The sequence below is a fragment of the Prionailurus viverrinus genome, chromosome B4, assembly GCF_022837055.1.
Source record: "Prionailurus viverrinus isolate Anna chromosome B4, UM_Priviv_1.0, whole genome shotgun sequence".
Lineage (NCBI taxonomy): Eukaryota > Metazoa > Chordata > Mammalia > Carnivora > Felidae > Prionailurus > Prionailurus viverrinus.
Window position 1 is genome coordinate 62115519 of NC_062567.1, and position 23986 is coordinate 62139504.

Genomic DNA, 23986 nt, shown 5'->3' on the forward strand with positions numbered 1-23986 from the left:
TGACAATGACAATTTGACAGAAACATCAAGAATTTAAAAAACTTTCACATCCTTTAATTTAGTAATTCCACTTCTGGAAATTCATCCTAAAGATATCACTTTAAAAATAGAAGAAGCTTTATGCAGAGATTTTTATTATAGTATTATCTATAAGTGACAAATGATAAAATGCCCAAGTAACTCAGTGATAGGATACTATCAAAAACGAAGCTGCAAAGAATATTATACACCCCCCAAATATTTATGAAACATGTAACGCAAGAAAATATTTGTCAATATTCTTTATGAAAAATTAATATACTTAAATAATCCATAATATAAACATTAGAAAAGAAAATACGCAAAAGAAACCTGAGAAGAAATACACTAACATATGAATAGGACTTGTTCTTCTACAACAATATTGACGGTGACCGAAAAATTTTTAAAAAATTATCTGTACTGCTTAGTTTCATCAATGTACAAATAATACTAATATTTAAAAAGGAGAGGGGCGCCTGGGTGGCTCAGTCGGTTAAGCGTCCGACTTCGGCTCAGGTCACGATCTCACGGTCTGTGAGTTTGAGCCCTGCGTCGGGCTCTGGGCTGATAGCTCAGAGCCTGGAGCCTGCTTCCGATTCTGTGTCTCCCTCTCTCTCTGACCCTCCCCCTGTTCATGCTCTGTCTCTGTCTCAAAAATAAACGTTAAAAAAAAATTTTTTTTTTTTTTAAATAAAAAGGAGAAAAAAACTATTTTATTTTTTCACTCTGTATGTAAGTTCCTGGCTATCTATTTCTCCTGCTTCTATTTCTCCTCACAACTCTTGAATACAGTGTTGTGTTTATCATGGTTGTGTAATGAAAACTTCTGCTTAATTTTCTTTAAAAAATTTTTTTTAAATGTTTATTTTTGAGAGAGACAGAGTATGAGCAGGGGAGGGGCAGAGAGAGAGGGAGACACAGAATCTGAATCTGAGGCAGGTTCCAGGCTCTGAGCGGTCAGCACAGAGCCCGACACGGGGCTCAAACTCACCAACTGTGAGACAATGACATGAGCCGAAGTCAGACGCTTAATCAACTGAGCCACCCAGGTGCCCCAATTTTGTTGTTTTTCATCTGAGTTTATGTGGCACCCTGAACTGCGCACTTCTCTAGAATACTGGATTGTAATTAGTTATGTGCCTGTCTGAATTCCAAGTGGGGCTATGGGCTCCTGAGAACAATTATCAAATTCATCTCTGTATTTCCAGCATGAATCACTATGCCTAGAACAGAGAGGTGTGCAAAAAAGGAACTGAACAATTGTCATCCTTTGATAATATGTGGACTTGATTGACAAGAAAGACACACGTTCTGCTCAAAGACGTGAACTCTGTTTTCCACGGTTATTAAAGCATCACAGCACAGTGTTTAGAGCTCAGTCTCTGAAGCCACACTTCTTCCTTTTCAGTCCTGCCTCTGCCACCCAATGGCTGTGTGGTCTGGGCAAGCTGCTTAACCTCTCAATGCTGCATTGTCCTAATCTATAAAATGGGATAATAATAGTATCTACTTCACAGGGTTGTTGTGAGGGATTAAATGAGTTAATGTGTTAATTGATCACAGCACCCTGCAAGTAGTAATCTCCCAATAGAAACAAATTATTATCAGAAGGCTTCCTCCTTTTAATATGTTAAATCACAGAATTAAACGCCTTGAGAATGTGAATTTTCTTTCCATTGAATTTAGATGGACATCATGGAATTAAGTGAATTTAAGTGTAATTAAAATGAGGGGAGGTTTATCAGTGGATCATCTTACGAAAGCATGCGGCTACAAAGAAATAAAGCCACAATTATATTCAATTAATCTTCGACAAAGGAGGCAAGAATACCCAATGGGAAAATAGCAGTCTCTTCAACAAATGGTGCTGGGAAAACTGGACAGCAACAGGCAAAAGAATGAAACCAGACCACTTTCTTACACCATACACAAAAATAAATTCAAAATTGATTAAGGACTTCAGTGTGAGACCTGAAACCATAAAAGTCCTAGAAGAAAGCACAGGCAGTAATTTCTCTGACATTGGCCATAGCAACATTTTTCTAGATCTGTCTCCTGAGGCAAGGGAAACATAAGCAAAAATATATTACTTGGGACTATATCAAAAGAAAAAGCTTCTGAACTGCAAAGAAAACAACCAGCAAAACTAAAGACAACTTTGGAATGGGAGGAGGTATTTGCAAATGATGTATCTGATAAAGGGTTAGTATGCAAAATATATAAAGAACTTATACAACTCACCTCCAAAAAACAAATAATCCAATTTAAAAAAATGGGCATAAGACATGAATTGACATTTCTTTAAAGAAGACATACAGATGGCTAACAGACACATAAAAAGATGCTTACCGCTGCTTATCATCAGGGAAATACAAATCAAAACTACAATGAAAAACTACCTCTTACCTGTCAGAACGGCTAAAATAAAAAACTTAAGAAACAACAAGTGTTGATGAGGATGTGAAGAAAGGGGAACCCTTGTGTGCTATTGGCGGGAATGCACATTGGTGCAGCTACAGTGGAAGACACTATGGAGGTTCCTCAAAAAATTAAAAATAGAACTACCCTACCATCCAGTAACCGCAGTACTGGGTATTTACCCATAGAATACAAAAACACTAATTCAAAGGGATTTACGCACTCCTATGTTTATTGCAGCATTATTTACAATAGCCAAATTATAGAAGTAGCCCAAGTGTCCACTGATAGATGAATGGATAAAGAAGATGCGGGGTGTGGGTGTATTATATGAAATATTATTCATCATAAAAAGGAATGAAATATTGCCACTTGTCACAACAGGGGTGGAGCTAGAGACTATAATGCTAATAAGTAAAATAATTCAGTCAAGGAAAGACAAATACCATATGATTTCACTCCTATGTAGTATTTAAGAAACAAACCAAATAAACAAAGGAAAAAAAGACAAAACAAAAAAACAGATGCTTAACTACAGAGAAGAAACTGATAGTCACAAGAGGGGAGATGGGTGAGGGGATGGGTGAAATAGGTAAAGGGATATTAAGAGTACACTTATCTTGATGAGCACTGAGTAAGGTATGGAATTGTTGAATCACTATATTGTACACCTGAAACTAATAGAACACTGTATGGCAACTACACTGGAATTAACATTTAAAAATTCCCCCCAAAATAACAGATAATCTCATCAGAATTTTACAGATAAAAGCCTCATCACAGTTACAGGCTGCATAAAACAAATTGAACAACTTAAAAAATTTTTTTCAATGTTTATTTATTTTTGAGAGAAAGAGACAGAGTATGAGTGGGAAAGGGGCAGAGAGAGAGAGGGAGACACAGAATCTGAAGCAGGCTCCAGGCTCTGAGCTGTCAGCATAGAGCCTGATGCGGGGCTCGAACTCACGAGCCGTGAGATCATGACCTGAGCTCAAGTCGGACACTTAACCGACTAAGCCACCCAGGTGCCCCAAAACTAACTTTTAGTGCAAACTACTTCATTAGTAAGAGGATTTGGATCAGGCAGGTCACCATAAACTCTGATGTGACTGTAACATAATAATCCTTTGGATCTATTCCATAATGAAGGAGAAGGCCAGACCTATTTAACAAAACACTGGTCCTCCCTATAATGCTCAGTAGGCATCACCTACAGGTTACATGGCACTTGAATTAACAGGACCACTAAAATGACAAACTAGAATAAATATAGATATTGGAATAGAAACTTTCCTCCCTCTTCCCCTTCTTGACTCCCCTTTCTTCTTTCCTTTGTTTCTTTCTGTTTTATCTTTTTACGGGCTACTGACACACGTTGCACACACATGACATGAATGTTACAACAAGATGAACTATTGGTGATTGAGGAGACTAAGATTGCTACACATGCAATTAAGACATTCTTCTGGATTTGGCCAAGAGTTAGAGATCAGGACTGAGACAAACTCGAGCACACATTATCACAATCTCTAAAACATGCCTGAAATGTAATGAAAAATGTATTTGAAGTTATTCTGTATCATTCAGTTTGCTTTTATTTTGTTAAAATTAACTCCAGTAATTTTTAGTTAACCACTAGATGTATGATCCAATTTTAATAGCATGATTATTTAGTTCTCTCTTTGTCTAAACTTTTATCATAGGTAGATAGGTATAGAGAGATCTCAGGAATAATATTCACCTAATGTTACCAATGGTTATTTTCCAAGTGGTAAGAGGAAGTATTTTTTGCTTCATTTATTATGCTTTTCTTAATTTCTTGAATTTTTTAAATGAACACATATCTTTTTTTAATTGATGTTATTATTTAATAAAACCATCCAGAACAATGATTTTCCACTTACCTAGCTTCTGCTTAAAAGTGACAAATATGGAATGAGAAGTCACATTGCTAAGCCATTAATTGTTAACGGAAAAAAAAAGTATGAATATTGTAATTACCCAAGCTTGTCAACAAAATTTAAGATGCAATGTATGAAGGCCAGAAGTCACTCAAAGTAGGTAAACAAAGAAAATAGATAAACATTAAGTGTACTGAAATACAAAAAACCCTTGATTCTGCCAAGGTCATTTCCCGCTCCATTGAAGAATTAAATACAATGCTTATTTATAAAAAAATAAAGTATGGGGCTGTATTTGTATCTTCCCAACAGTTAGAGGATGGTTGAACCTGAGACCAACAGCATTTTTGCCCTGAAGGCACATGCATAATGTGTGGAGCACAGTTATTTCCATCGGCACTGTTTTAAAGATGGAGTCAACATTTCCTTTAGGGAAAGAAAAAAAAAAGTCAAAGATAATATACCTGATTAAAGTGCAACACAAAAGTCCACAAAGGACAATGAGGAGAACACTTTCATAATTTTCAGAGTGCCTACGGCAAGGTTTCTTTCATATTCACTGAAAAATTTCCAGGCTCTCTCTATATTTATTATGGGCACGAGACCATTGTATGAAACTACCTCTCCAATGTTGTGCTGCTGGTTGGCTTTGGAAATGACATTATTAAGACATAATCAGACTTCAGTATCTCTGGTGCTGTGTGTGTGTGTGTGTCCACCAAAACAAACAAGCATTTGTTTATAAATTTAGTAGAATTTTGTGAAAAACTAGTTTTCAAGTTGTCAGAAATGACTAATTTATGGAGCATTAGAAGCATGACTGATTTTTGGCATTATTTTCCTATTATCTCATTTTATAGTTTTTGACTTGATTCACAAGTATTTATCAGGCATTTCTTTTTTTTTTTTTATTTTTTTTTTTAACGTTTATTTATTTTTGAGATAGAGAGAGACAGAGCATGAACAGGGGAGGGTCAGAGACAGGGAGACACAGAATCTGAAACAGGCTCCAGGCTCTGAGCTGTCAGCACAGAGCCCGATGCGGGGCTCGAACTCATGGACTATGAGATCATGACCTGAGCCGAAGTCGGCTGCTTAACCGACTGAGCCACCCAGGTGCCCCATATCAGGCATTTCTATGTATAAAGCATATGAAAACATTACTTGATGGTGTAAATAGTTATCACCTTTGTCAATAATAAAGACTCTCAAAAATAAAGCAAATGTTTCATTGTATTCATTTAAAAACCATCTATGCTGGGGCGCCTGGGTGGCTCAGTCGGTTAACCGGCCGACTTCGGCTCAGGTCACGATCTCACAGTCCGTGAGTTTGAGCCCCACGTCGGGCTCTGTGCTGACCGCTCAGAGCCTGGAGCCTGTTTCAGATTCTGTGTCTCCATCTCTCTCTGATCTTCCCCCGTTCATGCTCTGTCTCTCTCTGTCTCAAAAATAAATAAATATTAAAAAAAAATTAAAAACAAAAACAAAAACCATCTATGCTGAATCCACTACATTCAGTATACTCCTCCTTTTTGTCTTTTTTTGGTGTGTGATCTGTTATTTCATTTTTTTCTAGCACAAGGACCAAGTCTCTTCTTCTTGTTCTTTTTTTTTTTTTTTTAGAGAGAGAGAGTGAATGGGGGAAATGGGCAGAGAGAGAGAGAGAGAGAGAGAGAGAGAGAGAGAGAGAATCCCAAGCAGGTTCCACGCTTAGAGTGAAGCCTGATGCAGGGCTCAATCCCACGACCTTGGGATCATGACCTGAGCCGAAATTAAGAGTCGGACACTCAACTGACTGAGTCACCCAGGTGCCCCAAGGACCAAGGTTCTAAAGTGAACACCACTCTGTGTACACTTTCAATGTTTCAGAAGAGCAGCACTTAAGTAGGCCACCCAGAGAGCATCCCGAAAGCCAGGTGCATAGATTAAAAAGACTATCCACAATGATACAACTGAAGGCAGAAAAACATCAAATATGTACTTACCTTGTTAATTATAATTAGGTCTAAGTTTCCCTTCTATAGTAATTAAAACAAAACAAAACAAAACAAAACAAAATGCTGGATATTACGAAAAATCCTATTTGAGACCCTGGGAGAAAGCAGACCCTTGATGCCTGGGTGCAAAGGCCAGGTCTATTTTATCACATTTTGCTCCTTAGTCACATTTTCAGTTCATCATTGCAAAAAAAAAAAAAAAAAAAAAAAAAAAAAAAAAAAAAAAAAAAAGTGATACAGACAATGTTTTATAGCATTTGTATTTTTTTTTAATTTAATGTTTATTTATTTTTGAGAGAGAGAGAGAGACAGACAGAGCATAAGTGGTGGAGGGGCAGAGAAAGAGGGGGACACAGAATCCAAAGCAGGCTCCAGGCTGTGAATTATCAGCACAGAGCCCAATGCAGGGCTTGAACTCATGGACCACGAGATCATGACCTGAGCTGAAGTCAGATGCTTAGCTGACTGAGCCACCCAGATGCCCCTATATTTTCTTTTCTTTCTTTTTTTTTAAGTTTATTTACCCATTTTCAGAGAGAGGGGAGGGAGGGAAGGGGCAGATAGAGAGGGAGAGAGAGAATTCGAAGCAGGCTCTGTGCCGTCAGTGCACAGCCTGACATGGAGCTTGATCTTGCAAACCATGAGATCATGACTGAAATCAAGAGTCGAATGCTTAACCAACTGAGCCACCCAGGTGCCCCTGAATTTATATTTTCGATATGTATTCACTACATCAAGACACGTTTGCTGACTCACCAATTTCATTCTGCAGAGAGAGATTCCGAGACAAATTCCTCAGCAGGGAGACCGCTGTCTTTTTCACACTTGGATCACCAACATGCAGCATCTTCCGGGTGTGCTGCAGGCCATTTTCCTTCTGGACAACTGTCTGAGCTACTGATGTTGGCATCTGTTGCGTGAGACATATCTTATCAATATCACTGCATTTGACTTCACACTAATTTTAAATTTCTGTAGATTACTAGAGACTGTTAAAACTAAAGCTGTGATGAAACCAGCCTGAAGATACTTCCTTTAAATTCTTATTACGTTTTCAATTTTATTACTGGAGAAAAACAGCTTATTAGGTATTTTTAAATAGAATATTGGATTTGGTTACCTACTATATTTTTGCCTGTTCGTAAATAAAATGAGCCTGTCTTTTCCTTGCTTTCCTCTTTATTCATATCTTCAGCTCAGCATTGTGAAAAGGATATAATGATGATGTTTTAGAATCAAACACTAGTGTCATGAAATTAGTTGCATAATGTTTTCCATTTTTCTATTTGCTTGAACTATTTGTGTAATGTAAGTATAATCTCAACTTTGTGGGTCTGGTGGAATTTACCCACGAAGACAACTGAGCTGAGACAAATTTTAAAGGGAGATGCCTTTGATTAATATTCGATGTATTTGTTCGCTTAGTCACCTTTTCTGTTTCTTTTTTCTTAAGTTTTGGCATTTTACATATCTTAATAAACTTGTTCAATTCTAAAAAGCCAGTTTATTCTGAAAGAGATATTGGGCCTTTAGAGAAAAGAATGTATGGCTCGTTAGATTATTTCTAATTCGATGCTTTCAGTCAGAGGCTGTGTATGCAAGTTGCTGGTCCAGGTCCAAGTCCACTAGAGACCAATCTTATTTGGAATTAGGTTGGCAAATTAGTTTGAGTACTGACCAAAACCTTCCTGGCATCAATAAACCTCTAATACAGGGATCTTGGCTTGTGTCTACAACTTTATAGATTTCTATCTGAAGCTAACTTGAGGCCACCTGCCAGAAATTCCCACCATTCTTCAGGGTGTCTATCTTCTCTGTTTATCTTATCTAAATACTGCTTATTTTCTCCTCCCTCCTGCAGATTTGCTCTTATATTCTCTACTATACTTTTTAGAACAGGGGTTCTGAAGATTGGATCCCAGAAAGGTTTTAGGGAGAGGAGAGCAAGTCCTTAAAGCTATTTTTGTATTGGGGCATCTGGCTGGTTCAGTTGGTGGAGCATATGGCTCTTGATCTCGGGATTGTGAGTTTGAGCCCCATGTTGGGTATAGAGATTACTTAAAAATAAAAAATAAAGAAAACTTATTTTTGTGTTTATAATAAAATTTCTCAGGGAAAGGGTTTATAACTTTTATTAGATAGTCAAAGTGTCCAAGACTCAAAAGAAGTTTAACAATCACTATTTTAGAATGTTTTATTGTAAACAAGTCTGTCACACTAACTTGTAGAGCACTCCATTAAACTATTTGCTCCACTCTGAGAAGAATCCTTCCTCTGTAGCCATCCAGAGGAGGCTATTTATTCTGTACCACTCCCGTGACTTGGGCACAGAGGTAGGTTAGCATTCCTCTGTCTTCCCAATGGCCCGTCTAGATGTCTTCCCCCACACGCAGTAGCTCCGTCTTCTGAGTCATGGCCATCCAGCTCTATCACTGCCATAGCATTTTCTTTGTCATCTCAAGGCCTACCGTTCCTTTCCCAACATCTACTGGAGGCTTCGGAGCCTGGCTCAGAGCCTTCTCCACTCCACATTCACTACAGATGACCACATTAATTATGCCTTTGTTCCTAGACTTGCTAAATGTCACTGACTGTCATCTCTTCCACACATCAGTCATTCACTTCCATGGTCATACAGAACCTATTTCATCCCAAAATATCTTGACTCTGAAAACATAAACTGTTATACTCTGAACACAATTTCCTGTTCACTTTGCTCTCTGTCCCTCACTCCTACTATATTTCTTCTTCAGCCTCATCAAGAACTCCAGTGCCCTTATCTCAACCTTTACTCCCCACACCTCAAGTTGCCAATACTCTTCTGTTTTAACTTTCTTTCTTATTTAGACTAGTTGTACATGAACCAACACATCACAAACTATCTTTCAATACCCTTAATTCTCTTATCATTCCAGCTTATTTTCTACCTACCCAGTATAATTGCAAAACTGATTTTATACTTGGCCACCAAATACTGCTAGAGTAAATAGTGCATTTGCGGACTGGTACTTCTGTGAAGTTATGGTCTCCAATCTCCACTAGGAACCAAATGTTGCCAGTCAACTTTCTGTTTTTTAAATGCCAGTTGGGGATTCAAAGCCTCACACCAGAATGACTCTTCTAAAATTTAATCTGATTATGTTCCGCCTCAGGTTTAAACTCTGTAATGACTCTCCATTGTTTCAGAATGGTCTTCAGATGTCTTCGTCTGGCCTGGTATCCATTTTCCTCTTTCCTTATCATTACCCCCTAATTCTCTAGGTTACAACTATACTAAACTGCTATCTCTCCTGCTAGAAGCTCCTTTAAAGGAAGAAATGGATCTTATCCAACTCTTTTTTTTCCTTTCGGTGCCTTGTACAGTGCCTAGAACATGAGAGGTCCTATGTAAATATTTATTGAACTGAACTATATGAATAATATGTTATCAAGTTTTCCTAAAGATTTACTATCATCTCAGGAGATCAAGATAGATTAAAACATCACAAGATATTTCTCAAAATTTTTATTTTCTCTTGAGACATAAGATGCTTTTAAAATTAAAATCTTGTTTTGTATGTATATCATCCTATACCACCTAATGATATATTCTTATATATAACAAAGCGCTTTGATGTTAGTATATAAAAATGATAATTGGAAACATGCAAGTCTAGATGAAGTTTGGATTCTCAAATGATGTTTAATCAATCAGGGGAAAGAATAGCTAAATATTAGTCTTATTAATTCTGATTCGTGGAGGCAAATGAGAAAGTGAAGTGAGGTGGTCTTTAGAATTTGCTCAAAAAGGAAAGTAAACAGACAGATTTACCCAAGAGATTTTTGTATTCCAGCTCTAGGGAATATGTGAGAATGACTGTTAGTCAACTATTTGCAAAAAGCACTTCTAGTTCATATTGTCCTGATTACTAAGGAGGTTTTAAATACCTTTTCAAATGTTTATTGGCCATTTTGTGAAGCACCTGTTCAAGTCTCTTGCCAGTTTTCTTTGGATTACCTTTTGATTGTTAATTTGATGAGTTTTAAAAAAAATTTTTTTTATGTTTTATTTTTTATATTTAAGAAAGAGAGAGAGAGACAGACAGAGAGCGACTAGGGGAGGGGCAGAGAGACAGAATCTCAAGCAGGCTCCAGGCTTCAAGCTGTCAGCACAGAGTCCAACACGGGGCTCGAACTCATGAACTGTGAGATCATGACCTGAGCCGAGGTCGGACGCTTAACTGACTGAGCCTCCCAGGCGCCGCGATGAGTTGTCATATTTTCTACATACCAACCTTTGTTACTTACACACGTTGCAAAAATCTTTTTCTACTTTGTGGTTTGACTCTTTACTGTCTTAACAATGTCTTTGGATAGCATAGCACCATAAGTTATTAATTTTAATGTAGTCAATTTATAAAACACATACTTTATAGTAGTACTTTTTGCATCCACTTTTATCTTTTTTTTTTTTTTAAACAAGATGGTTTTTTTTAAATTTTTTTTTTAACGTTTATTTATTTTTGAGAGAGAGACAGAGCATGAACGGGGGAGGGTCAGAGAGAGGGAGACACAGAATCTGAAACAGACTCCAGGCTCTAAGCTGTCAGCACAGCCCGACGCGGGGCTCGAACTCACGGACCGCGAGATCGTGACCTGAGCCAAAGTCGGCCGCTTAACCGACTGAGCCACCCAGGCGCCCCTTGCATCCACTTTTAAATAATCTTCCCCTATCATGAAAATATCCTTTCACAAGCTTTATAGTTTTGTCTTTAACATTTAAATCTCATTGCTGTTGGAACTTGTTTTCTAGTAAGGTGTGAGGGTAGGGGATATGTTTTGTTTTTTCCTAACAGATATGAAATTAAAAACTTCTAAAGTGTTTTAGAAATTTGAAAAGTGCTTATTTCAATGGTTTTTAACTTTGACTATGTGATGTTTAATTAACTTATTTCTACTGATACATAACTGACACACACATTGTATCCATTCTAGTTTAGGCTCTTTGCACATGACCATCAACTACTCAGTGCTATCTCAGTTATGAACACAAGTTTAATAGACTGGATATTTCCTGAAATTATTTTAAATGCCCTGCTTCTCATGTTTTCCTATTCAATGATTCTTTTTGGAAATTATAAAACCAAGTATTTTTTTTATCACACAATTTAAGCATAACAAAATTAGGAACAGTGATAACTAGAAAAGATATATATGTAAGTTAAAATTTTCATAAAAAGCATCTTTTAACTTAAAAGAACATATCATTGTCCCATGGTGCCAAGGATTTTCTCCTATAAATCTCCAGTCAAATTAAACTCTAACAATTCTGAGTATGGATTAATACCAGTTCAGTGTAAGCCTCCTTTCAGGGAACTGGACTGGTCTAACATTAGGTATGATTTTAAATGCCTCTACACAATTAGGACAGTTATGAGGTTATCTCCAATGCTTTGATTCCTTTTGGACTTGGAATCTCCTAGTGCCTTAAATTCCTATTTTGTTTATCCCTGTTAGATTATTACCAAACACAGGGATTTAATCTTATTTACTGCTATGTGCTTAGCTCTAGGCTAGTGCCTGCTATACAGTAGGCACTCAAAAAATGTTTGTTTAATAAATGAATGAAGGAACTTAAGCTCTAGGTAATAAACTACATATTCAGAACTTAAGTAGTGTAAGTGTTTCTGTATGTAGTATCTATCCTCAGGAACATGGAAACATTTCTGGACTGTTTGGATTCCATGAGAGATCTTGGACTGGAAGAGGCTAAAAGCCAAGCTTAAAGGCTTAGCTCATATTGAACCATACTCAGAACACAGTGGACTCAGATATCCATACACATACATGTACACCAAGTTAATTCCTGGCATTTTCTTTTAAGTTGGCTGGTAGTTAATAGAAGGGTTTCTGTAGTTTGGCAAAGTGAAAAAAAAAATGGTTTTGGGAAACCTAGCATGGGAAAATGGGAAGGTAAGGGGACTGTGTCGTTCCTGGTAGTTTCTTGTTTCCTTCTCTTCATGCACAAGTAAATTTTGCAGAAAATCAGAGAGGTTAAAGTTTTGTCATATACATATATATATGTGTGTGTGTGTATACACACACGTATATACATTTTTAAGTAATCTCTACACCTGTATGGGTCTCAAACTTGCAACCCCAAGATCAAGAGTCACATGCTCTACTGACTTAGCCAGCCAGGCACACACAGGGGAGGGGCAGGCAGAGAGGGAGAGAGAGAACCTTAAGCAGGCTCCACACCCAGAAGAGAATCTGATACAAGGCTCGAAATCATGACCTGAGCCAAAATGAAGAGTTATGCTTAACTGAATGAGCCACCCAGGCACTCCTATTTGTGTTAAGAGAAATACTGGTTTTACTATTTCACAATTTTGTTCAAAACAGAGGAGGCTTCTCTAGAAACACATTAAAGAATGAACATGGTTTCTCAAGTAAAGAATAAATAATATTTTTGTTATCCAGAAGAGTATTCTTCTCTATGGGGATGGATAATTGGAAACTGGACATATTATGAACTATTATGGGGGGGGGGTTATTCTAATGATTTCATGACCAAGGCAAGGAATATAAGCTTAGTTCAAATAACTACATATTTATAGAATACCTAACTATGAACTAAGGTGTAAAATACATGGGGGACGGAATGAGCTTTTACTGTTTTATATATTTTTGACTTTGCTGGTATAAAGTAAGCACATCAGGAAGAGAAGCAGCTCCTTATTCTGCAGTTGAGTTTTTGGGGCACAAAAGCACAGATGTCCTTTCCAACTCCATACCCAGTAGACATCTGTTGTTTTTGCCTGCCCAGGACTCATTCTTCCTTTTGGTGATGAGCCACTCCTTTAGCATTTCAGTCCATGTGATACAAGTGGCAGTGACCCCTGCCTGCTCTAACCCATCCCCTGAAATTCACATGTGGGCACACTACCGAGTCCTGGACAATCAGAACATCACAGGCTCCTAGCCACAGGTACTTCTTCAGAAATAGGCAAGTGAAACTTATGTCTTGAGTTCCAAATGGAGTTATTGAGAAAATGGTAGTTTCTTTTCTGTGGGGACACTGGCCTGGATAAAAGGTAAGTCTGAAATCACTGGTGACCTTTGCTGCCATATGAGGAGAGCCTTTGAGAATAAAACCAAAAGAGCAAAGAGAACCCAGAGATAAAGTTATAATTACAATTGTTGGAGCACCTTACCTACCACCTTGGACTTTTCAGTTAAATGAGCCAAGAAATTACTCTTTTTTGCCCAGGACAGTAGGTAGGATTCTGAGACTTGTAACTGAAAGAGCTCTAATCTAAATATCTAGGAGTCTTTCACTCACAGCCTGACTTGGTTCTGTAGAAATGGAGGCTGAAAGTCCTAGAAAGCTGGAACTCTTGCTGGAAATTATAGAGAACTGTCTTAACCGAAGAGAGAAAAACTTTTGCTCTTACTTTACTACCTCATCTCTGAACCTGATGTAGGTATGTCCTACAGCGTCATTATTTTTTTTAATGTTTATTTTATTTTGAGAGACAGAGACAGCAGCGGAGGGGTGGAGAGAGGAGAGAGAGAATCCCAAGCAGGCTCCGCACTGTCAGCATAGAGCCCGACACAGGGCTCAAACTCACGAACTGTGACATCATGACCTGAGCCGAAACCAAGAGTCCGATGCTTAACCAACTGAGCCACCCAGGCACCCCAACAATGTCGTTGTTTTTAAAAAGCAGAAAAACAGGGGTGATACTCACTGGTCCACTTCCTGCTGTGAGATTCTGCAGAGCTCCCAAAGACGCTTCCTGAGTGTAGTTTCGGACGCTCTTGGCGATCAAGGACAGATACATCCTTATCACGATGGAATGCCACAGCCATTCCACACCCTTGGGGTTGCTCTTTTCTTCCGGCATTGGCATGTCCTGATATTGCTAACCACATACACAATGAAATCCAGAATTAATGCCTTCGAGTCATTTCTACAATTCCACACCCAAACCAAGAGAGCAGAAATACCATCTAGTCTAGAGAGACTAATACTTTGCATAATAACAAGCGGCTGGTACGGAAACGAAAAGGCAAATAGGTATCATATCCAATCAGTTAACTTTGAGCTCACAATGACTGTTTCTCCTTAACATCCTGTAAACCTCCCAACTTTACATTTCATAGTGAAAGAGAATCTAAGAGAATTAAGCATAGGCTATTCTAGAATAGTTTTCAGGCTGCTGTTAAGCTAGAAGCTAAATTAGTCACAACCACCCTGGAGATAAGAAAAACAGGCCTCTTCCCCAAGTCTTGTGAAGTTGTCTGGGATAACATCAGGATTCTAAGCTTACCAGTTGCTCTCCAAGTTCACAAATACACACCACGATAGTCTGAGGAATAGGAGGGGTGACATTCTTCCAGTTTTCACAAAATGCCAGAATGCACAGTATTTCTTCGTATGGGTGTACTTTTAGGATATCCAGAGCCAACCATCAGGGTCGCTATTAATGTTAAGCAATTTCTACACCACTGACTATACTATATTAAGCTTATTTCCTAAGTTAGAAAGCATACAGCAGTATGACGTTGCGGTGAACAATGCAAATCTGGAGCCAGACTGCCCAGGACTGAATTCTATCCCCTCTACTAATTTCCTAAATTTTTCTGGGAAAATTCATTAACCTTTCGGTACTTCTGTTCCCTCATCAGTAAATGAGGATACCAACAATGCACACCTCGTAAGGTGGATGTAAGGATTAGAATTAATTAAAATAGTGTCTGAGATACACTAAGTACTCAGAAATACACACATACACACTTTGGCTTTCAAAGTCTTCCCAACGTACCTCTTTTATTTTCCTGCTTCGACTGCCAAAACACCCAATACTTTTGTTGTTGTCGGCCTGGATAGTCCGATTTTGAATATAGATACTCTGGGAATATCTGTCTGGGAGCTCTGTCTCCAGCTGGTAGGAGAGGTTATGAAGAATGCACACACAGTTCTCCGTGGCCTGAGAAAAGAGGATGTGCATATTGACCACATACACATAGATGCCCCTTTGCACGTATGCTATCACCTATCACAGGACTTACTAGGTTTTAGATCTTACACAGTTTACTGGATGCTGTAGGGTGTGCTTGGACTGTGGGGTTCCCTGGGTGCGGGGAGTGGAAAGAGTATGGCTAGATCACGAACGGTCATGAGCACAATATTAGGACATAGAGGCTGACTTTCTTACAACCCTGGAGAGCCTTTCTAGTTCACTTTTAAGGGTGTGTTCAGAACGATTCTATATTTTAAGATACATAATTTAGTAGTCACATGGAGCTGGAAAACTGAAGCTATTGTTTACAGGACCAGTTAGGGGCTACTGCAGTGATCATTATGAAAGATGCACAAACCAGGGCAGCAGCAGCAGTATGAGGGAGGAATGGACGAACTGGAGGGCGTTTCTGAAGTGGAGCGCACATGGTTTGCTGCCTGGTGGGTACGGGATGTGAGGAAGGAAGGTAGTCGGAGATTACTCAGATTTCTGCTTTCATTTCGTGGATGGTGATAATTGTTAAGAAGGATTATTCAGAGAAGGAGCAAGTTTGGGAGTAAGAGAAGAGATGAATTTAAGTTCATTGCTGCACATGTAGCACAGGCCTCCATTCAAATATCTACACAGAGTTGTTAAATGGCTAATTGTAAATTTGGGTCTGGAAAGTAGACGAAAAAATGGGGTTAGGCAGATTTTAATATTTCTAAGCATGGATGGGATATCTTAAGCTTAGCAAATGGGTTAATGCCAAATAGCTACTTCCAGAACACTCTGAAGAGTCTTAGTAAGACAAAGTAGGTAAATCAAATGCAAGATATTTAACGCGTGAATCACCTTGTCATCTGGCTGGTAATCTGCAATGGTTCCTCTAACATAATGAACCAGCGAGTCGATCAGTCCATCACACCTTCTCATCACTTTCCTCCCATCAGGGCCTGCTGAGCTCATGTTTCTACCAGGAAAAACAAACAACCAACTATAAGACTTAAACTGTGTATCTAATAGGCCTTTGTTTCAAAGCTTTATTTGATTGATGCTTCTTCCACGTGTCTGGAAAACTGACAAATATGCAAAAGTGTGGCAGACACTTCCTGGGGTCAATTAATTATCAATTTCTCAATGGTTTTCAAATCTGGACACAACTTCTAACTATATTCATATAACATGTCACGTCAATAAAAGCTTTCTGTCTACTTCACTCTAAGCACCAAGGTCATAGCATCATTTACTTAATCTGCAGTCCATCTCTGAGAGGACAGATATGAGGCAAACATTTTGCAAGTAAAAGAACAAATGGTACATTAGACACAGTATAGTAGATGTCCAAGCCCCAACCTGTTCTGTGTCTTAACTCTAAGTAACTTAAAGTTACTTAAATTCTCTGGGCCTCAATTTCCACATTTATAAAGACATGATGTTGGACTATATTATTTTGATGTTTTGTAGATTTCAGTGTAAACAATTACTGACAAATATCAACTCAGATGTTCTAAAATGTGATGATTTAATAGCTAAAATGGCAGACAGATGTGACAAAAGTGTAAAGTTCCACAGTTAAGACCTAAGTCAAAAGCATGACCTATAAATATCTTTGTACATAGTCTATTTCTAATTTTGCTAGGTCATGACATCTTTCTATAAACAGTAACTACATCTACAAGTGGAGATTGCTTCCTTATAGAGAACTGAAACGTATCAAATACAGCAAAGTAATTTATTTGGGGATCATATTTCAAATTCAGATCACGTTTATACTCTACTATTATTATTACTATGTTCCTCTGGGTTAAGGTTTTCTTCTTAGCATAGCAATTAAAAAAGTTGAATTCCCCACAGTGTTAACACTTGTCAACAAAAATGGCACAAAAGCAGCATCTTCACATTCTTTGAATTTTGAGAATCACCCTTTGGCTAACTTTAATTGCTAAGAACTAGTCCTATAAAATTTATCAGACTCGTTCTTTTTACTGGTAGGTAGAACATTCAAAGGATATTCAAAAGTTTTTATTTACAATGTCGCTGTCATTCTGAACATCAAAAGAATTACAATTCTGAGAACTTTTGGGTTATTCTTCATCTTTAAAATAATAGGTTGTGGGGTGCCTGCATGGCTTTCAGTTGGTTGAGCATCTGGCTCTTGGTTTCGGTTCAGGTTATGATCTCATGGCTTTGTTGATTCCTGCATTGGGCTCTGTGCTGGCCGTGCAAAGCCTACTTGGGATTCTGTCTCCTGCTCTCTCTGCCCCTCCCCAACTCATTCTGTCTCTGTCTCTCTCAAAATAAATAAACTCAGGGGCGCCTGGGTGGCTCAGTCGGTTAAGTGTCCGACTTGGCTCAGGTCATGATCCAACAGTTTGTGAGTTCGAGCCCCATGTCGGGCTCTGTGCTGACAGCTCAGAGCCTGGAGCCTGCTTCGGATTCTGTGCTTCCCTCTCTCTCTGCCTCTCCCCGACTTGTGCTTTGTCTCTGTCTCTCTCAAAAAATAAATGTAAAAAAAAAAAATTTTTTTTTGAATAAAATAAACTTAAAAAATAAAATAACATATTGCACCAAGCAATTTCAAAAGCCTTTCTGCCCCCAAATACTGCTTTCGATACATACAAAGAACAAATGTGCCCAGCATTGTGTTAAGAACTAGTGGGAACAAGAAAGCACACACAGCATTGTATCCTGCTCCCGCGAAGACCACATCTATAGGATGAAATCAGTGATACAAGACTGCTTTTAACCCACAAAAATGCAAGTTCATGATTCAACCTAACAGTCGAGGAGAGAATGGTTGCTGGATCAATACAATGAATTTTTTTTTATATGGAATTTATTGTCAGTTCCCATACAACACCCAGTGCTCATCCCAAAAGATGCCCTCTTCAATGCCCATCACCAACCCTCCCCTCCCTCCCACCCCCCATCAACCCTCAGTTTGTTCTCAGTTTTTAAGAGTCTCTTATGCTTTGGCTCTCTCCCACTCTAACCTCTTTTTTTTTTCCTTCCCCTCCCCCATGGGTTTCTGTTAAGTTTCTCAGGATCCACATAAGAGTGAAAACATATGGTATCTGTCCCTTCTCTGTATGGCTTATTTCACTTAGCATCACACTCTCCAGTTCCATCCACGTTGCTACCAAGGGCCATATTTCATTCTTTCTCATTGCCACGTAGTACTCCATTGTGTATATAAACCACAATTTCTTTATCCATTCATCAGTTGATGGACATTTAGGCTCTTTCCATAATTTGGCTATTGTTGAGAGTGCTACTATAAACATTGGGGTACAAGTGCCCCTATGCATCAGTACTCCTGTATCCCTTGGGTAAATTCCTAGCAGTGCTATTGCTGGGTCATAGGGTAGGTCTATTTTTAATTTTCTGAGGAACCTCCACACTGCTTTCCAGAGCGGCTGCACCAGTTTGCATTCCCACCAACAGTGCAAGAGGGTTCCCGTTTCTCCACATCCTCTCCAGCATCTATAGTCTCCTGATTTGTTCATTTTGGCCACTCTGACTGGCGTGAGGTGATACCTGAGTGTGGTTTTGATTTGTATTTCCCTGATGAGGAGTGATGGTGAGTATCTTTTCATGTGTCTGTTGGCCATCTGGATGTCTTCGTTAGAGAAGTGTCTATTCTACAATGAATTTTTAACTTTAACAAAATCCCTTCTGTGACTCTGGTTTTCATTTGACTATTCTAATTACAGATTCACCTCTTTATTCTCTTTAGTTTTTACTGTACCATTGAAAAAAGAAAACTCATGGGTTCGTAAACTGTAATTCAAACCATTTTTACTGTAGGTTTTTCCCAAGAAATGATCATTTGAACCAAGATCCCGTATCCACTCTTTGAAGAAGCTTGACAGAAACTGAAAAAGCATCTTTTCCAGTCATCTCATTTTATACCTGGAGAAACTGAGGTCCACAGAGTTTAAGTTACTTTTCTGGATGATAGCACAGTAGTAGTAACGTCAGGATAGGAGAGCTGTTCTTTATTCTCCAGAATAGAGCACACCTCGTCTAACATTTATTCACTCCGCCATTTGGTTAGCAAACACCATATGTCCCCCAACTCTGAGACAATGCTATCACGTGTTTGAAAGCTTCCCTTTGACCTTTGCAACCTCTGGCTTGGAGAAATGGCAGTAGTTTAAAATTGCTTTGACAAATCAAAAGATTTCTCACTAGCTGAAGCCATAATACACCTTGCAGATGGATGGCTTAACTTCGTTAAACTTCAAAGTGTTTATTTTGGGTGAGAATGGTAATTCAAATTGGCAGGACTGCCAGTTCACACACATGAACTGCTGTCTTGCAGTTTGGTATTATCCAGACTCTGCTTGCTTTTGAAATGGGACTTATCAGGATTTTCTGGCAGTTGATACCTTTGTTGACAGAAAGTGCATGGAACCCCACTGCTTCAGTCATTTGCTCCTGCATATCAAAAATAGTTCCTACCTTACTTAACCACCCAGAAATATGAACGATAAGGGTGGATTATTTTATAGTGCTATATCCACGAATAGAAGTCACTAGTCAGAAAGGAATTTGCTATTGCACCACTCTGAAAAGAAGCAGTAATTACTAAAATGATATATCTATTTTAAAGTACTAAAATAGTTTTTTCAATAGCTAGTATTTAAGCTTGTGGGAATCAGAGAATTAAACCGTGATGATCTTAGGCAGAATGGAAGCTTTTACAATGTATCTCCTGAATCCTAAAAAATATTTCTTTGTAACTATTCCTTACATGTAGCCCAATGGAAGTTTAATATGAAAAAAATCCCAAAGTTATAAATGGAACAATATCAAGTATCAATATGTCAAAACAAAAATCTTATTGAAAAGTAAAAGAGAATGAGCAAACACACGACTCATTAAAAATTGATCAGAGTTACCAATGAATATATTAGAAATGCTTAGTGTCTATGGCATTAATTAAATGATGCATTTACTTTCTCTGGTATAATCTAGCCAAAGTCTTAGTAAGTATGTGGGCAACTTCCAGGAAGCTGAAACCTCATGCTGTTGGTACACTGAAATTTAAAAACCAGGTCCTTAGGGGCACCTGAGTGGCTCAGTCAGTGAAGCGTCTGACTTCGGCTCAGGTCATGATCTCATGGTTTGTGAGTTCCAGCCCCACATCAGGCTCTGTGCTGTCAGCTCAGAGCCTGGAGCCTGCTTTGGATTCTGTGTCTCCCTCTCTCTGCCCCTCCCCCACTCACGCTGGGTCTCTGTCTCACAAAGACAAATAAATGTTAAAAAAATTTAAAAGAAAAATAAACAAAAAAAATAAAGACCAGGTCCTTGGAGTGGGGGTTGGAGGCAGGTGGCTGGGGCCTCAGAAGAAGGAATATAAATTCATTGCAACAAGGCCGGGAATATAAACACATTGACCAAGGCAGGGCTGTTTTGGAGCTCTTCACCTTCGCTGAGTCAGACTGGGAGGACACCAGTTTGATCAGTTGCTTGTGATCTTAATACACAAGAAGGTATTGGGGCGCCTAGGTGGCTCAGTCGGTTAAGCGTCCGACTTTGGCTCAGGTCATGATCTTGCGGTCTGTGAGTTCAAGCCCTGCGTTGGGCTCTGTGCTGACAGCTTGGAGCCTGGAGCCTGCTTCGGATTCTGTGTCTTCCTCTCTCTCTGACCCTCCCCCGTTCATGCTCTGTCTCTGTCTCAAAAATAAATAAACATTAAAAAAAAAAAAAAGGAAGGTATTAAGACACCTTAATACACAAGGTATTAAGAAGAGTTTTTCTGGTAATGTGACCTGTAATAGGTGGGGAAAAAATAGAATCTGAACCCTCTGTACATCTCTGAACAAAACCTCACATATTTAGGAGGATTCGGGTGTTTTATCCAAAAGCGAATCAGTGATTTCGTGACTCTCTCTGCGACCACTTATCTCCCACATTCCTGAGTGTCACAATGAAAAGAAGAAAAGAAAACCAAACACCCTGGACCTTGCTAGAATTAAAAGAAGAATGGTATATCCTTGTTAAGATTAATGACAGGTTGACTAAACCTTCAATTCATACGGTGAACCAAAGAATGGACAAAGTCAAATGATAAAAATAACTGCAATTTAGTGTGTGTGACAGATAGAATAGGCATTATATAAATATTATGATCTGTAATTTTCATAAAATTCCCCCAAATCACAGCATGCTAAAATCTCATTTGGAATCCTGACCTGTGACTCCTGTTTAAAATCAGAATTATCTGCTTCTAGTAGGATTTTTATTGGCCCTTCCATCAACAATTATCTGTGTGTGGCTGCTTGTAGGCAGGCATGCTGTTACAACCAGTCTGCCAGCACTGAAAGAAAGTTTGTTACAACACAGAATGTTCAAAGCTCACTGTGTGGTGCATGGCCAACTAACTAGGGGAAATGAACACTGTATGTTAACTATACTGAAATTAAAAATTAAAAAAAAAATAAAAGGCTATAATTGTTTATCAATAGGAGAACGGCAGATAATAATATGGTTAAAGTCAATCTTTTTTTTTTTTTTTTAATTTATTAGAGAGAGCCAGAGCGTGAGTGCGTGTCTGCACATGTGTGCACACAAGTAGGGGAGGGGTAGAGAGAGAAGGAGAGAAATAAAATCCCAAGCAGGCTCTGCAGTGCAGAACCTGATGCGGGGCTTGAACTCACAAACCAAGAGATCATGGCCTGAGCCCAAGTCAGCCTCTTAACCGACTGAGCCACCCAGATGCCCCAAAGTGAATCTTTTTAAGAAACTTCACCAACAAGTAATTCTAAGAGGCAGAGATTTTTTAAAAATATTTTTAAAATATTTACTTACTTTGTGGGCAGGGAGAGGGCAGAGAAAGGAGACACAGAATCTGAAGCAGGCTCCAACTCATGGACCGTGAGATCATGACCTGAGCCAAAGACAGACACTTAACTATGTCACCCAGGCCCCCTCCCCCATTTTTTTTTTTTTAAATGGGGCAATGTCTACTGACTATAGGTGTGGTTTTCTACTAACACACAGTTTACATGTGTATCACATGCAAGACCTACTGCCTATGGGACCAGTCTTCAAGGTATAACCAAGCATACTGAAATAGTGATCACCTCAATGGTTTAAAAAATACTATGGCTACATCTTCACATTCACCAACAATTGTGGGATTTCTAATGTTATGTATCAGAAATTGTGCAGTAAGGCCTCAGTCCACTAAGTGCTTGGTCAGAGTCCATTCTAAGACCCAACAGGCACTTGATAAGAGATTGGTGGATAAGGAGGCGTCCTTCTTCCTCTTGTTATTTGAGATTTAGGTCTGGGCTTTTGTTTATCTCTCAGCTGATATATATCAAACAGTTGGGCCTTGTCTGTGATTAACCCAGAGAAAGCAGCAGAGGCAGTCTGTTATTGCACAGAACAAAAGGGGAGCCTCATTTGAGCTGGCAGAGGGACAAAAACTCTTTGCCAAGAGAAGGGCTTGTCTGTTACCCTGAAGTCAACATCAGTTCCTGAAGGTATCTGCAAACATCAGCCAAAGTCAACTGTTTGGTCTGCAAACAGAAGCATCATTGGGAAGTAGAACAAAGCTCTCCCACCTACATATCTTGTTCCTTCCAGGACAAGGAACATTAACCGAACAAAGATATGTCAGCATCTATTATACATCAAGAAACCAGAAGGTAGAGGAGGAGAAAATCTGTCCTTAAAAATCCTTTAGTTTTGCTTTCCTGTATTTTTCAGGTCCTCCAAAAGTATTCTGAATAGTCAGTGCAGCCAGTAATAATCTGGTTGGCAGGTTAACAGTCATTTCTTTTGGATTTAGCTGGCTGTTCAAGATAAAATGCCAAATTACATTTCAAATCAATTATCAAGAGCAAACTCATTTTTAAAATATGCCCAGAAGCCACTGGAACTTGGGTAGACACTCTTGACACCTAAGGGAGACATCTGGGTACCAGACTAAGATTGATAAAGGTGTTTAAGTCCTAGCGAAAATCATATGATGCTCAGATAGTCTGTACCTCCAAGACAGCCATAGACTTTAACCACAGGATAGCAACAAAGTCATCAGCTGCTTTATCCAAATACATCAACCTGCTCATTTTTTTTTAAAAATAATGATGAATTACAAAATTTTTAATAGTAATTCTGACTATGATAAGAGTTTCTTTGACAAAGAGAAATGTCATATAATTATTGAGAAGTACAATTTTTAATCTGGGCCTATCTGCTAAGGGCATGGATAGGACAGGAGAAAATTGAGTCTGAAGAACTGAGACCTTTTCAAGGATTGTCATTGTGCTGTTTGACAATTCTAATGTGACATATACTCTTAAGAGCACTGGGCTGAGGGAGATGAGAGAGGGATGAAAACATGGCTGTATTTGCTTGGTTTGATGTTTGATTTGTTTGCTTTACTATCTTACTGATGAGAGATTTCAAATTTTTTTTTAAATGTTTTTATTTATTTTTGAAGGAGACAGAGCATGAGGGGGGGAGGAACAGAGAGAGAGGGAGACACAGAATCCGAAGAGGGCTCCAGGCTCTGAGCTGTCAGCACACAGCCTGATGCAGGGCTCGAACCCATGAACTGTGAGATCATGACCTGAGCCGAAGTCGGATGCTTAACTGACTGAGCCACCCAGGTGCCCCACTGATGAGAGATTTCAAACTGATG

General features: G+C 38.7%; 1 protein-coding gene across 1 annotated transcript in view; it reads right to left on the reverse strand.

The window, feature by feature from the left end:
* The window catches only part of PKP2 (plakophilin 2), a 94933-nt gene that overhangs the window by 5595 nt on the left and 65352 nt on the right, over positions 1-23986 (reverse strand). Inside the window, exons 7-10 of the mRNA XM_047868415.1 lie at positions 16180-16297; positions 15148-15312; positions 14071-14244; positions 7094-7247 (exon numbers count right to left, since the gene is read on the reverse strand). Coding sequence (XP_047724371.1) covers positions 7094-7247; positions 14071-14244; positions 15148-15312; positions 16180-16297 — 611 coding nt within the window. The remainder of the gene's footprint in view (positions 1-7093; positions 7248-14070; positions 14245-15147; positions 15313-16179; positions 16298-23986) is intronic.